The sequence below is a fragment of the Anabrus simplex genome, chromosome 1 (genome assembly GCF_040414725.1).
Source record: "Anabrus simplex isolate iqAnaSimp1 chromosome 1, ASM4041472v1, whole genome shotgun sequence".
Classification (NCBI taxonomy): domain Eukaryota; kingdom Metazoa; phylum Arthropoda; class Insecta; order Orthoptera; family Tettigoniidae; genus Anabrus; species Anabrus simplex.
Window position 1 is genome coordinate 1,506,780,008 of NC_090265.1, and position 16,355 is coordinate 1,506,796,362.

The 16,355-nt window shown below is 38.9% G+C and overlaps 1 protein-coding gene across 1 annotated transcript in view; it reads right to left on the reverse strand.

Annotated features, from left to right (window-relative positions):
- The window catches only part of LOC136861524 (collagen alpha chain CG42342), a 381,636-nt gene that overhangs the window by 191,257 nt on the left and 174,024 nt on the right, over nucleotides 1–16,355 (reverse strand). The window contains exons 15-16 of the mRNA XM_067138827.2: nucleotides 4,239–4,328; nucleotides 641–685 (exon numbers count right to left, since the gene is read on the reverse strand). Of these exons, the coding sequence (XP_066994928.1) occupies nucleotides 641–685; nucleotides 4,239–4,328 (135 nt within the window). The remainder of the gene's footprint in view (nucleotides 1–640; nucleotides 686–4,238; nucleotides 4,329–16,355) is intronic.

The window sequence follows — 16,355 nt, forward strand, 5'->3', positions numbered from 1 at the left end:
AACAGTCATATTTAAAGCATGCAGCTAATTATCCATGTTATTATTTTCATTCCTCTAAGCACTACCAAAAGAATTAAACTCTAGTAGTTGTTACTAGTTTCAATTCAGTAATCAAATTCCACAGTCAGTTGACATAATATTGTGCCTCTTCCATGAAGGGCATATTCATGGAGAGGCATTAAGTTACCAGTACTTACAGGAATGAAAATAAGTTTCACAATTATTTTAAATGAATGTGTTAAAATATAACACAGAAGACTGAATATTTATATTGATTAAAAAAAAGAGTAAATATATTCTTTCATGTGAATATTTGAAATAATCATTTGAAGTACAAAGCTAAGATGTATACAGAAAAGTTGATTGTAATATATGTGCTACATAATTAAGAATGTACTTGGAAAATATGAACAAGTTAACTCAAATTATAATATGAAATAATGAATATTTATACTGACTCAGAAAAAGGTAAACTAACATACAACTTTCTATTAAGAATATGATAAAATTACTTGAAATGAAAAGCCTATTGTATCATATGTGCTAAGTAACAAAACTCAAGCACTAAATAATTCACTAAGTGCAAGTATTTTCTCTTATTATATTAACTGAATTGACCCAAGAGTATTCATCTACTTACCGACTCGCCTTTGTCTCCCTTTTCACCTTTCTGTCCAGGATAACCCTGAAAGATAAAATGATATCAATGTATGCATGTCTACCCTTTAGTCCGATTACCTGATCCAGGATTGGGGATGAGATGGCATGTTTTTACAGTAGGATGACTTTCCTAATACCAACCTCAGTTGAAGAGCTAATTGATATGAAATGAATGAGGGTGAATGAAATTGGGTAAGGAGGTGGAAGGAGCCGATTGTGGACTATGAATAAGAACTGTCTCAGCGTTTGGCTGGAAGTGAAAACAGGACAACACAGATAACCGTTTTCAGGACAGTCAACAGTGGGGTTTGAACCTATTTTGTCTCCCAAATGCAAAGCTTACCTCTATAGCCATAGCATGTTTACACACATGGCTATTCTGCTTGGTATAAAATTTTATCAGTATTTTATTTTAATGATAATATTCAATAGGTTAAAAAAAAAAAAAAAGACTTCTGTGTTGTTATACACTCATAACCTGATCAACAGATTAACAACAAAAGAAGTGCAGTAAGAAGGCCTGGATATTTCAACCAACCTCATAAGGTCTGGACCTAGGGTAGTACTTTTATTAAGTTGGCAAGATTATCCTGTATTTTAAGAATACCTCATTTTCAAAATGCCTTTTTTTAACACTTAAATGACTTCATGCAGTACAATGGGTACCGATGCTTAGAATAGCAGAAATTAATAGTTGTCTTAAATTCTGACATAATTTTCTAGAAGTAAAAAAAATAGTTTCGTGCTGACAAAGGAATTTGCACAAGTAGTAACCCCGATTGCAGGAGTGTTGTGGTTCATGTGAGCACGTAAGATTTTAAAAAAACCACGACACTACAGCCCTTCAAGGGCCTTGGCCTACAAAGCGACCGCTGCTCAGCCCGAAGGCTTGCAGATTACGAGGTGTCGTGAGGTCAGCACAACGAATCCTCTCGGCCGTTATTCTTGGCTTTCTAGACCGGGGCCGCTATCTCACCGTCAGATAACTCCTCAATTCTAATCACGTAGGCTGAGTGAACCTCGAACCAGCCCTCAGGTCCAGGTATAAATCCCTAACCTGGCCGGGAATCAAACCCGGGGCCTCCGGGTAAGAGGCAGGCATGCTACCTCTACACCATGGGGCCGGTGAGCACGTAAGATAAGTAGATAATAAATATGTAAAACTTGTATGCCACCATCATTTACACTGTATTTCACGGCCATGTACATCTTCACATAGGTAGCAAGTTCAAAAATGGGTTGTTTGTGGCTCTTTGTGAGGATGAAGAGGTCCTCAGAGTACAAACTACCAGAAACAGAGTTGCTGATCATATTATGAGCTCTTCTCGAACACCTTCTTCAGGCAGTCTGCTGAAACAGACTGCATTTCACCATCAAAAATCTGTATGGGTGTTTTAGTGGTGCTTTGTCCGACTCGTTGGCTGAATGGTCAGCATACCGGCCTTCGGTTCAGAGGGTCCCAGGTTCGATTCCTGGCCGGGTCGGGGATTTTAACCTTAATTGATTAATTCCAATGGCATGGGGGCTGGGTGTATGTGTTGTCTTCATCATCATTTCATCCTCATTATGACACGCAAGTCGCCTAAGGGCGGCAAATAGAAAGACCTGTACCTGGCGAGCCGAACCCGTCCTGGGATATCCCGGCACTAAAAGCCATACGACATTTCAGTGATGCTTTAAACCTCCCACATCTAAAGTCATCATATCTGGATACTGCCCACGAGTAATGAACGAAGTTTGTGAAGTTGGGAGAACAGAACTGATAGTGTGTAATGCACTGCAAAAGTATTTAGTGGGAATAATAATAATAATAATAATAATAATAATAATAATAATAATAATAATAATAATAATAATAATAATAATAATAATATTAATGTATTTAATTTACATCCCACTAATTATTTTTACAGTTTTGAAGAAGCATAGGTGCTGGAATGTTGTCCTGCAGGAGTTCTTTTATGTGTAGATAAATCTACCAACATGAGGCTGACATATTTGAACACCTTCAAATACCACTGGACTGAGCCAGGACTGAACCTGTCAAGTTGGGGTCAGAAGGCCAGCGCCTCAACCGTCTGAGCTACTCAGCCCAGCTAGAGACAATTTAGCCATGTACAAGTCTGTACAGTCCTGTTCATGCTAACTTCTATACGGTAGTTTACAGATAATGAGATGGAACATGATTCTTGAATCACCTTGTATAAGCTTCCTTGTGTGAACCATGGATCTCCATTCCAGTACTGCAGCTGTTTCTGCTTTCATGCCTTTCAAGTTACAGTAGTTAAATTCATGGTCAAATGATCATCTCCCTGATCTCCCTTACGCTGTGTAGTCATGACCATTAATCTGCTTGGTAAACTAATTTCGTATTATCACCTCTTGACATTATGCTCAACTGTTTATGCTAGCATAGCCTTTGAGCATATCTGGAGAGAAAAAGTGACCCAAAACTAGAATGATGCCAAGGTAACGAGGCCTGTGAACTTATTTCTTTCTAAAATAATATGAACTCACTGCGATCACTGTCCTTCCACCTGATTATTTTCTCGAACTACATTGTAATTATGGTTATTGCATTTGTCTTTAAGACCATTCATTTTTTATGTCTAGGATGCTGTCGAGAGAGATGTGCACAACGTTGACCCTGGTCCGAACAATCTTTTTGCATTATAAGCGGCTGTGCAGTGGTCATGGAACAGTATGACTTCCCATGCTTCTGGTATCTTTTGGAGTCCTTGTCACACCATACTACCGTCATCATCAGCAGGGCAAAAGGAGATGCTACATGCTACACATGACTATCCAGGTATCTCTAATTCAATTGCTCATGAGTATACATTATGCAAAGACAGCCAATGTTTCAAATACTTTGCAGTTTTCTTTTTAAAGATTACTTTCCCCCACCTGGTATAAGCTAAACACTTTATAAGATTTTCATCTACTTTTATGCCCCAAGGTCTCCAGGTAGCAAGTCTGCCTCTCACAGGGAGGCCCTGGGTTCATTTCCCAACTAGGTCAGGGATTTTTTTACCTGGATCTGTGGGCTGTTTCAAGGTCTAATCAGCCTACATAAGAACAATTAAGGAGCTGTGTGATGGTACAATAGTAGTACTGGTCTATTAAGCCGAGAATAATGGCCAAGAGGATTCACTGTGAATACCACATGTCACCTCATAATCTAGAAGAATTCAGGCTGAGCAACAGTTGCTTGGTAGGCCAAGGCCTATCAGGATTGTAGTGCCATGTTATTGTTTTTTAAATAACTTCCAGTAAAAGATTAATTTTAGAAAAGCAAGTGCCTCACTTAAGACCTTTTCTTTTTTGTTTGGTACTTCAGTGTTACTATGAAACATATCCTGGATAATGAATAATCTTACTGGTATTAATTGTTAAAATTATTCTTAAAATAGTTTTCGTATTAGTTTAAGATGCTTGATTGAGTACATATTGCTGGTGATATTATTTAGCCCAAAAGATCATATCAACACTTTTAAATTACATAAGTTGAACAGTCAAATTTGGCATCCTGGATTCACACATTAAAGTAAAAATGAAAATAAATCCAATTAACTTACAGGAGGCCCAGGTAAACCAGGTGGTCCCATGAGACCAGGAGGTCCTATATCTCCATATTCTCCTTTTTCTCCTTTTGGGCCAGCTTGTCCCTGAAATTGAAAGTATACAGATATTAATAATGAATAAGAATGACAGAACTTGACAAAACTGAACAACTTGAACATTCAGTCACTTTTAGACCTGAAATACATTGACAGTTATTGCACAATATAAAAGGGTTGTAAATAAAATGGTGGCAACACTGTTGGGATGATGTTACGACACCGTGCACTGACTGTCAGGCAGTAGAGTACATCAGTTGGAGCTTGTGTCATTGTGTAGAACAACCAAAGCAATCAGTGCAGCAAGTGTTTTTGATTGTGTGAGCAAATGAAGTGGGTAAAGAATTCTATATCATCCTAACGCAAGTTTACGAAGGTATCACAGCAACTGTGAATCAAAATGCAGGTGTCCCATAGAAAAAAATGCTTGAGAATGTCATCAAGTTTTATGCGAAGCTGGTGGAAATGATGCATTACCATATCGGATTCTTGCAGGATGGGTAAGTGCATTCTGTGGGGATCAGGATGTGTCCATGTATTTAGTTATCATTCACTACTGATATGCATTTAGGGCTGTTGCCCAGGCAGCAGATTCTCTAACAGTTGTTTTCCTAGTCTTTTGTTAAACGATTTCAAAGAAGTTGAAAATTTGTTGAACATCTCCCTTGATAAATGATTCTAATAATTCTTCTTCCTATAAACAAACATTGCTGGCCCTGCGGTGTAGGTAGCATACCTGCCTCTTACCCGGAGGCTCTGGTTTCGATTCCCAGCCAGGACAGAGATTTTTACCTGAATCTGAGGGCTGGTTCGAGGTCCACTCAGCCTATGGGATTACAACTGAGGAGCTATCTGATTGCGAGATAGTGGTTCAGGTCTAGAAAGCCAAGAATAATGGCAGAGAGGATTCATCGTGCTGACCACATGACTCCTCACAATCTGCAGGCCTCCAGGCTGAGCAGCGGTCGCTTGGCAGGCCATGGCCTTCGGGGTTGTTGCGCCATGGTGTTTGGTTGGGGATATTAACAAATATTTGCCCCAAGTTGTCCTCTTGAGTTCCAGTTTCATCTTCATATTATGATCCTTCCTATTTTTAAAATCTCGATTCAAGCTCATTCATCTGCCAATGAATGTCATTCCATGCCATCTCTCTGTTGACAATGCCTTCCTTACCAGTGAAATATCCCTAACATCCTTACTACAACTCCTAAATACCCTCATAACCACATGAAGAGATCTGTAACCTTTATTTATTATACCATTAATCTGCTTATCCCGATGAAGAACTTTCCTTACGTTAACACCTAGGTACTTACAGCAATCCCCATGGGGTACTTCTACTCCATCAACTCATAATTAAAACTGAGAGTACTTTATCTCCTGGTGAAACTTACAGCCTGATTTTACACCCCATTTACCATCATACCATTGTCTGCTGTCCACCTCACAACATTGTTGAGGTCTTTCTGCAGTTGCTGACAATTCCAGTTCTTTACTCATATCATTTATGTATTTTTAAAAAACATAAAAGTCCAATAATACTGTCTTGCAGGAAACCTCTCTTAATCATTACAGGACATGATGTTTCATCTACTCTAATTCTCTGAGTTCTGTATGCGCAATGGGGAAGGTACTTGCTTCCCCAAGTGCCCACACCCCTCCGGCTCAACCCTGATGGCATGCTAGAGAGGGGAATGAGGGGAGCAAACCACACATGCTCCTTGAAAGGAACAGACAACTGTCATGTTACATGAAGTGCAAATACGTAAAATCACTGGGCTAATTTCACTAATGTGATACATATACCACTGCTATATCACAGCTGATACTGTTAGAAACTGTGCAAATACCAGTAGAACAGCATACAACAAAAGGCAATAGAAATATTGGAAGAATCCAGCAAGAGAATAACCAGTGTTTTATATTGGCTCTGTTGGGCTGAGTAGCAAAGGCAACAGATATCTGACTCTGAGCCCAAGGTGGGGTCTGGTGGTATTTGAAGGTGCTCAAATACATCAGCCTCCTGTTCTAGATTTACTGGCTCATAAAAGAACTTCTATAGGACAAAATTCTGGCATGTTGGCGATTCTGAAAAGTGTTAAAATAGTGTGGCATAAAAATTATTATTATTATTATTATTATTATTATTATTATTATTATTATTATTATTATTATTATTATTATTATTATTATTATTATTATTATTATTATTATTCCTGTAAAAATGAATGACACTGTTATTAACAACTTTCCTGTCAAAACCAATGGCATTATTATTAAGAATTATTAAGAACCTTCCTATCACCCAACTTAACAGCATGACTGCTACATTCGGCTTCCATTATTACTACTTATTCCGCGCACAGTTTTCACACTGGAGGTCCATCAACACTCTATTTCTTCTTTCCTCTCCCTTTCTTCAACCTTCTCTCTGTGGCCCCTCAAGTTACTGCACATCTTGCTGTTTAATTCTTACTACATCTTCTGACCAGTAAATACTTCTGCCTTCTGTAAATCCTCACATATACCCTTTGTTCATTCATGATTTCTGCAATGTTCTTCCTGGAACCTGTTTCTGCTTGGCAGTACCTATAGTATACATATTCCATTTTTTCACTAAAATTCATGTCTGTTAGTTATGCCTGCCATCATATTATCCTTAGCTGACTTTTTTCATAAACTGGGTTTTCTACTAAGGTCCTTCAGTACTTTCCAGAACAATTCCTAACTATTTATTTCTAACCTACACCTTCTTCTTAAACTAATTATTTCTCTAGTTGGCTATTTGCCATTTCTTACTAATGTTAAAAGTACATACATGTTTTTATACTCATCAATAATTCCTCTAACCCATTCTACAGTATATGTTGTTTACAGTTTTATTTACCATTCTCCAACAATCATAATATTACTTTTCAAAAACTAGCCTACCTCATGCCTCTTATCAACCATACAGTACTTCCTAATTGTCCTGCTTTTATAACCTTCCTTTCCATTACATTTATTTTTAACAACAACTAAAACAGTTGTGTGATCACTTATACCATATATCACTTCAGCTTCTGTATACAGCTATATCTGGTTTTATCAGCACCATTCTTCCCTCTAGATGATTCCATCACTTTCTGATTCAGCTGTCCTTCCCAGATTAACTTATTTATCATTTGTTGGTCATGCTTTATGTCATTCCCATTACCTTCCCAGATAACATTTAGTAAATTGAGATTCCCCATTACAGTCACATTCCTTTCTGTGTCATTCCCTATGCAGCTGATTATATCTATATATGGTATATAAAATAACATGTCCTGACTGACTGACTGACTGACTGACTGACTGACTGACTGACTGACTGACTGATTCATCATCACCGAGCCAAAACTACTGAACATAAAGAAATGAAATTTTGAGGATACATTTATATTACAATCTAGGTGCTCACTAAGGGAGGGACCGAGCTCGATAGCTCCAGTCGCTTAAGTGCGGCCAGTATCCAGTATTCGGAAGATAGTAGGTTCGAACCCCACTGTTGGCAGCCCTGAAAATGGTTTTCCGTGGTTTCCCATTTTCACACCAGGCAAATGCTGGGGCTGTACCTTAATTAAGGCCACGGCCACTTCCTTCCCACTCCTAGCCCTTTCTTGTCCCATCGTCGCCATAAGACCTATCTGTGTCGGTGCGATGTAAAAAAACACTAGCAAAAAAAAACTAGCAAGTAACGGAGGACATTTGGATATTCCGTCGCTAAGGGGGGTGAAAAGGGGGGTGAATTTTAAAAATGAGTGTATGTGTATCTCAAAAAGTTAACAGTTTAAAGACGTGAAAATTGGTATTTGGAATCTTCTTTAAAAATAAGGAAACACAGTGGATTTTTTTGGAAAATCCTCTTAAGAGGTATGAAGACAGGTGAAAAAGGGGGTTTAGTACCTTTTATGATGATACTTATATCTCAAAAACTGAAAATGTTACAGTCTTGAAAAATGGTATTTGAAATCATTAAAAGTAAAGAAACATGTATTTTTTTGTTTTTGAAAATCTTCTTAAGAGGGGGTAAACAGGAGTCACATATGGGGTGAATTTTTAAAATGAGTATATCTAAGATATATCTCAAAAGAGTAACATGTTACATGCGTGAAAATTGGTATTTGGAATCTCCTGTAAAAGTAAAGAAAAACGCATAATTTGTTTTCTGAAAATCCACTTAAGGGGAAGTGTTAAAGGGGGTGAATTTTTAAAATGAGCAATCTGTAGTATATCTGTAGTATATATTAATAATTAATGAATAATAATTAATAACAATAATATTAATATATTATATAATATTAATATTAATGTTAAATTTAATATTAAATATGTTGCTACATTAATTCATGCAACAATATTATTGTATTGAATAGGTGGAACATCTTTCTCTTTTTAGCATTGTAATTATTAGTGATGAAGTTTTTAACTTTAAATAGAGTTCAAGTGTGTGTTAGATCAGAAAATAAATAATCATTCCCCCAGACATTTGATGTACGAACTGAGGGCGTATTTTACAGACTTAGCTGAAAGTAGACTCGCCAAAATGTAATACTTTGAATAATAATTTTGGGTTTAAAGCCATTGCGAAGCGCGGGTATCTTGCTAGTTATCAAATAATTCTACATCAGCATCACCTCTTCCAGGTCTGAACAGTCCAAAAACATCAAGTTGCCTATTATCTTTAGAGATGAGCCTTACACCTAGAATTTCATGTTTCTCTTTCTTAACTTTTGCATAGCTTTCAAATTCTTCTTTCACCAATATGAATACTCCTACTACAATCAAATCTATCCAGTCTCTACGACAAGCACTCCAGTTCTATGAGAAATGTTCTGCATCCTTAATATCAATTTAAAGCCATTATTCATCTGTTACAATAACTGGTAACACTCATGTTCATAAAAAACAAAACACCTTGAAGGAGTAGAGATAGGAAGTTCATATTCACAGGACATGTTAATTAGTATGTTCTGCAGAAATGATTAGCATTTCAGTCACCTAGGTTCAGGACGGGTGATAGCACCCGTCGTTTCACCATATCCCACACATTTTCAATTGGCGACAAGTCCAGTGATCGGGCGGGCCAGGGCAACAGTCTGACATCCTATGACTACAAGAAAACACGTATTCATGCAGCAACATGTGGTCGTGCATTGTCCTGCTGAAATATGGTGTCTGGGGTGTTGTGCAGAATGGGTATGGCTACGGATCGCAGGATGTCATTCATGTAGGTCAAAATGTCGGAGTGCCCTGGACACGCACCAACTGTGATTTGTGGTTGTACCCAATAGCACCCCACACCATAAGGCTTTGAGTTGGCCCTGTATGTCTTGTGCGAATGCAGTCTGTATGATGCCTCTCCCCCTGTCTGCAGTGAACCAAAATGCGGCCATCATTTTCAAACAAACAGAACCTGGATTTGTCTGAAAACACTACCTGCTGCCATTCCTGTCCCCAGTGGTGTCATTCCATACACTACTGCAGTCTAGCATGTTTATGCACATTAGTCAAAGGTAGGCAAAATAGTGGACGACGCGCCGGTAACCTAAACCGTAATAAATGGTGGCGAACTGTAACTCCTGATAGTGTATGATGTGTTAAACTGTTTAAAAGTTGCGCCAGAGCTGAGGAGGATGCAGATCTATCCTGCAATGCCATTCAGATGAGGTGTCTATCTTCTCGGGGGGGAAGTCTGGATGGTGCAACCAGACTGATCTTGTCGTGTTCTGTGGCCTTCTATGAACCATTCTATACACACCCATTGCACTGCCGACACACTTCGTCCCACACGAGCAGCAATTTCCCGGTTGGATGCATCACATTCTCTCATGCCAATAATGCACCCTCCTTCAAACTCACTAATTTGATGGTACAGTTCTTGCATACACCTGCGAGGCATCCTACACATCTGCTGAAGTCACACTGATCCATTACCTTTGATTTATAGTGACAACGAGGGCTGCAGGCACATTTTACCAGTCGGTGGTGGTGCGCCGACATATCAATATGGACCTTGAACCTGAGGGCCGTAATGGTTCAAATGCTAATCATTTCTTCAGAACATACTAATGCACAGGTCCTATGAATATGAACTTCTTATCTCTAGTCTTTCAAAGTGTTCTGATTTTTATGAACATGAGTGTATATATCTATTAAATTACTTAATCCTATTCCTTTCCTTATAATACTTGTACAGTTTAACACTGCAATTTTATGTCATCTTTACTTGACTTCCAGCTCTGTGTACTCTCATCACCGCTCGCTAGTCCATTCTGTTTCCCTACATGTACCTCTCTATAACCCTTATAAACAAACCTTCTATCACCAAGCAAGTGGCTGCGCAGCTATCAGCTTACATTTGAGAGATAGTGGGAGGCAGCGCTGAAGAAGTTTTTCCATGGTTTACCATTTTTACACCAGGCAAATGCTGGGGTTGTATCTTAATTAAGGCCATGGTTGCTTGCTTCACACTCCTAACCCTTTTCTATCCCATCATCACCAATAAGACCTGTCTGTGTCAGTGTGACATAAAGCAAATTGTAATAAATTTTAAAAACTTAAAAACCTCCTAACTCATACATACCATTGCAGTTCAAGTGAAGGCCATTTGAGCACAAATCCCTATTTCCTACACACACATTAGGATCTATAAATCTCACACTCAGTTTCCCCACATACCCACACTATTATCTCATTTCAAATGCTGATCACCCTCCAGTCTGTATCCCACTGATTTACCCTGCACAGATCGGCCATCTATTTTCGATGATGAGGTAGAGTTCGTTCATCACCGTGATCAACCGAGACCTCTTCACTGATGGCATATTTGGAGAAAAATTCTCAAAGATTCTCAAATGTGATGGTATTATAAACATGATAATAAGCTTTTGGGCTTTTGCCATTCAGAAACAAGGTGAAATTCTTTGCTTTGCAGAGAACTTTGCTCCACAAATCTCATCTGTTCACGAGCAAGACTTCTCTAATAATGATGTTTTGAATTTAAAAATAAAATAAAATGAAAAATTATAAAACAAAGTACAATGAAAACTTAACAAGATAGAAGAATAGAATAGAGCTGAAGATGGAAAGAAAAGTATGTAGCGGGAAAAAAGGGGAAAATGAGTGTGAGTTAGGTGGGTGGGGGAAAAAGGATCTACTACAATGAGGTTGAAGACACAGGGGTGAAAAGAAATAGGAATAATTCAGTAACAGGTGTATACAGGTTATGAAGGTATGAACCATAGCACACTGCCTAGAGTGAACTGTCTAGTGATGACGAAAGTATGAATTTGGAAAACACCAAAACAAAATAACAATATTGAAAGGACCTAAGTAAATCCTTAATGGCTGGCAACCACATATTACTTAATTGATAGCCAGTGTTCCTATTGAAATTGTTAGGATTTTTATATATTTCCACAGCTTCCCATATAACACTAGACTTGTATTGTTTGATAGTACTGTATTCTGAAAGTGAACCCTTAGACTGTGATTTGGTCATGGGTGAGAACTTGAAAAAAGGAAATTGGTAAATACCATTACAGTTGGCTAAACAGCAAAGATACAGTTTACAGTAATACAGTGCGAGCATAATTCGTTCCGGCAACATGCTTGTAATCCAAAGCGCTCGTATATTAAAGCAAGTTTTCCCATAAGAAACAATTTAAATGAGGATGATTCATCCACAACACAAAAAACATTTATTTGCATATCATTTCTAAAACAAAATCTCACGTAAAACAAATTAAAGTGCACTTTAATCATTGTTGGTGTGAGGAAGACGAGAGATGACATGAGAAGAGTTACTCTACAGCACGAATTTCGCTAACGGAATCACTGCTATCTGTTGGCTTACTGGAATTGTTTTCTTTTCATGCAACTTTAACGAGGAACTGTTGCTTTTGCCTCTTTTTGATGATTTCACGAAAATGTGACACTGAATTGTCAATGAACTGATTCATCACTCGCACTGCTACAGCCTTACTCGGGTGGTGTTTTTCTACAAAATTTTACACTGTTTCCCACATTCTGCACTTCTCCTGAATCTCAGTTGAAGTGACTTTTCTTCCTCCTCTTCGCTGGACGAAATCTCCATAACTTCCTCCTGTTGTTCGCGATGCAGGTCCATCAGTTCGTTGGTGGTCAGTTGCTGGCTATGTTCTTCCAGCAGTTCTTGAATGTCCACGTCATTCACCTCCAACCCCATGGTCTTCCCTAAGGACATAATTTCATCGACAATCAGCGGCTCATTGTCACCAACAATCCCCTCAAAGTCACGTCCAAGAACACAGTCAGGCCACAGCTTTCCGCAAGCGGAAGTGAGAGTTCTCTTGGTGACTCCATCCCAGGCTTTATCAATGATCTTCAGGCAGTTCACAATGGGGAAATGATTTCTCCCAAACTCTTGGAGGGTAAGGTTTGTTCCTTCGGTCACTTCGAAGCATCGCTGAAATAGTACTTTGGTGTATAGCTTCTTGAAGTTCAAAATGACTTGCTGATCCAGAGGATGGAGTATTGGAGCAGTGTTGGGAGGAAGGAACTTAACCTTAACGAATTTGAATTCCTCCAGTAAGTCGTCCTCAAGGCCTTAAGGCCATAACCAGCAAGACTTTGAGTGGCAGATTATTTTCTGAAAGGTATTTCTTCACTACAGGACCAAAGACCTCGTTCATCCATTCAACAAACGAACAGGGGACGGGAAAAACATAGGCACACGTGATGCTCGTATTGCGGAACCTCACTCACATTTCAAGTTACAATTTATTTAAAATGTTTGCTCGTCTTGCAAAACACTCGTAGACCAAGTTACTCGCATTCCGAGGTTTCACTGTGTAAGTTAATATATATATATTTATTTCCAGAAGTCTATACAGAGTTTCCTCCAATTAATAGACCCTATATCTGGAATATAAGCCTGCATGCAAGTGTCTGCACGGGCGCATAAGACAAATCCACCCCCCCAGTCACGGATAACCACCAATCAGGGGGCAAGCCTCCTATCTCTCCCCGCTACAAACTAAGAGCTAAGGGCGCCCATGCATGCACCATATCCTACTCCCCCAGCTACGGATTACAGCCGGATGTGGGTACGCTCCTGACTCTCTCGGTGCCCGAGTAATTGTGCATATAGCTTTCACCGATAAATACGTATTTCTGACTACAGCTAAGTACAATATGAAGTGAATATGTTTCTTTAGTTTTTAGTTTATCTTTAATTTTCAGACACATCAACGAGGTTAATCAGGTATCTAGTGAGGGCCAGGTGCTACTATGGCATTAATGACCAGGACTAGAACAAGAATCTTGTTTAGCAGTTCATAGCACTTGAATACGATGTCAAGTTTCTTCTACACTATGAATTCTGTGAAAGCTGTGGTTATTATTAGACTGAAATTTGACAACTTTGCTGCCTTCTGAGATGTTGATCCTGCAGAGCTTATCCAACATTTTGCAAATTATTGTCCAACAAGTCAGCAGGTAGAAAAATTACTTCATGCTGTTTAAAGATTATATCTTGCATTACCGTTGTGTCTATTTTATAAAGAACAAACCAGATGTCCTCATAAAACCAAAGACACTAGATTCATAATGTATATGTACCAAGGAATTAGATGGAGAGTAATGACTTACAAATTAACCCGCCAATTTACGGGTTGGGTCTGTGAGACCCATGCACTGGAATTTCCAACATTTTCTGATAGACGGTGATAGCTGCATACTTCCGGCTTCTGCTACCTTCCTGTTTTAACCGGTGTAGTATTCCTGCAGACGAACATGGAATTGATTGCTTTAGAACGTGAGCAGTGGTAAGAACGTGAGCAGTGGTAAGCTGAAGTGCTCTGTGGGCCTGTGAGACCCAACCCGTGCAGTCGTGTAAGTTTTCTTACCATAAGCATTTTAGTCTTTCCATGTTAACCGTGTACATAAAGGAGATTATAGGGTGATTATATCTTAGCGTCTTGTCCAAATCCGTGGTTTAGCTAGCCTGGCTGTCTTTCTCCTTAGTTCCTTGGGTTTTAAGTACAGAGGTGAGATTGAAAATGGGTTGACCTGGGCTAATCAGTTCGTTTCTTCGTAGGTCTAAGAAAAAGGAGTGTTACGATGTCGGCAATCCACGTGATATGGAACGAGTTGCCGCATTATTGGAGGAACCATTATCAGATGATGAAATTTACTGTGGTTTTCCTCTCATCGATGCACAGCGATGATAAAACTGAGGAAAGTATAGAAGGAAAGAGGAAGCCTGTAATAGTCACATTCTATAATTCAGCTAAGGGTGGTGTAGACTGTGTAGACGAAAGGACGGCTCGAAACACCAGACGTTGGACAATGGTGGTCTTCTATGCATTGCTGAATATTACAGGCTTTAACGCATATTTAATGTTCTGAGCCAACAACCCTAAATCTCCAGACGCAAGGAACAGAATAATTTTTTTGAAGAAACTCTTGTTTCTTCTAACTGAAGAACAAATAAGAGAAAGAGCTGTCTCAAGATATCTTCCTAAGAGCATTCGCGATACTGCAAGAAGGATATCTGGGTTGACGGCAGAAGTAGGACATGAAAATACAGAAAATAAAAGAGGCCGTCGTGCATACTGTAGAGTCAGAAAAGACCCGTTACTCGTGCTGTTTGTGCAGAAAGTTACTGTATCTTGAACTCTCCGTATTTGTGTGCAGTGAATGTAAAGCTGAAATGTGAATGTTCCAGTGAACATTCTGGATCGTGAAGATTAGGTTATGATGATTTCATAAATTTTGACTTGATAAGTTCTGAATTTTGTGATCAAATAAAATATTGTGTGTAAATTTGCAGTGGTTAGAGAATTGCTTTGTAAAATGTTAAGTAAGTGTTAATCATCAACGGATTTGTGACAGCGATGTGTTTATAATGTTAGTGGAATAGGAGGGAATGAATACTGAAAATAAAAATATATTAGCATACTATAAAAAAGAAATATGATGATGGGTCTGTGAGACCCAACCCGTAACTTTTTGTGACCCATGCACTGGCGGGTTAACCTCATGCAAATAGAGCTCATATGAAAGGAAGGGCATATAACATACATCCGTAATTTTTGGTTGCAGTATTTATCAGTTATGGACAAAAGAATGTAGAGTCCATTGCTGAAACCTAGGTATTGCTGTGGGGAGCAGGAGAGAGAGAGAGAAGAGAACAAGGAATAAGTAGTGATAATCTGATGTTAAGAACAATTGCTTCTCTATTCCTGAGCACCAGCTATTATCCAACTTTAGAGTTTCAAGGATCAAGAGAATGGGAAGATGGAAGTAAAAGATGAAGGCCTTTCACAATTAAACATTCATCAAATGGGGGTTAATAGTTCCCTTTTATGTGTGCTTTATCTGATAAGTTGCTGCTCTCCATCTGTTTCCTATGCATAAAGTGAACAAATATGAAATAGTCTATAGCCAGCCCCGTGGTGTATGGGGTAGCGTACCTGCCTCTTACCCGGAGGCCCCAGGTTCGATTCCCGGCCAGGTCAGGGATTTTTACCTGGACCTGAGGGCTAGTTCGAGGTCCACTCAGCCTACGTGATTAGAATTGAGGAGCTATCTGACGGTGAGATAGCGGCCCCGGTCTAGAAAGCCAAGAATAACGGCCGAGAGGATTCGTTGTGCTGACCACACGACACCTCGTAATCTGCAGGCCTTCGGGCTGAGCAGCGGTCGCTTGGCAGGCCAAGGCTCTTCAAGGGCTGTAGTGCCATGGGGGTTTGGGGTTTGAAATAGTCTATAATTATAGAATACCTGTATATCTCGTCTGGTTCATGTGCGTATCTACTGAGATACTTATAATCCATACCGCAGTAGACTGCCATTAGTTGTAAAACAGTTGTTTTCTTTCTTCTTCTTCTTCTTCTTTTTTTTGTGGTTGAATGTATGGTTACACAAAGAAGAAACCTGTCTGGCATTTCAGAAATTCTGTAAAGAATGTTGCTAATATGTAAACTACTTTTGTGATTATGTTATTGTGCTAGTAGCTTATTCAAAATGTGTACATTTTAAGATTTCAAAGACAGGAAGCATTTGTTC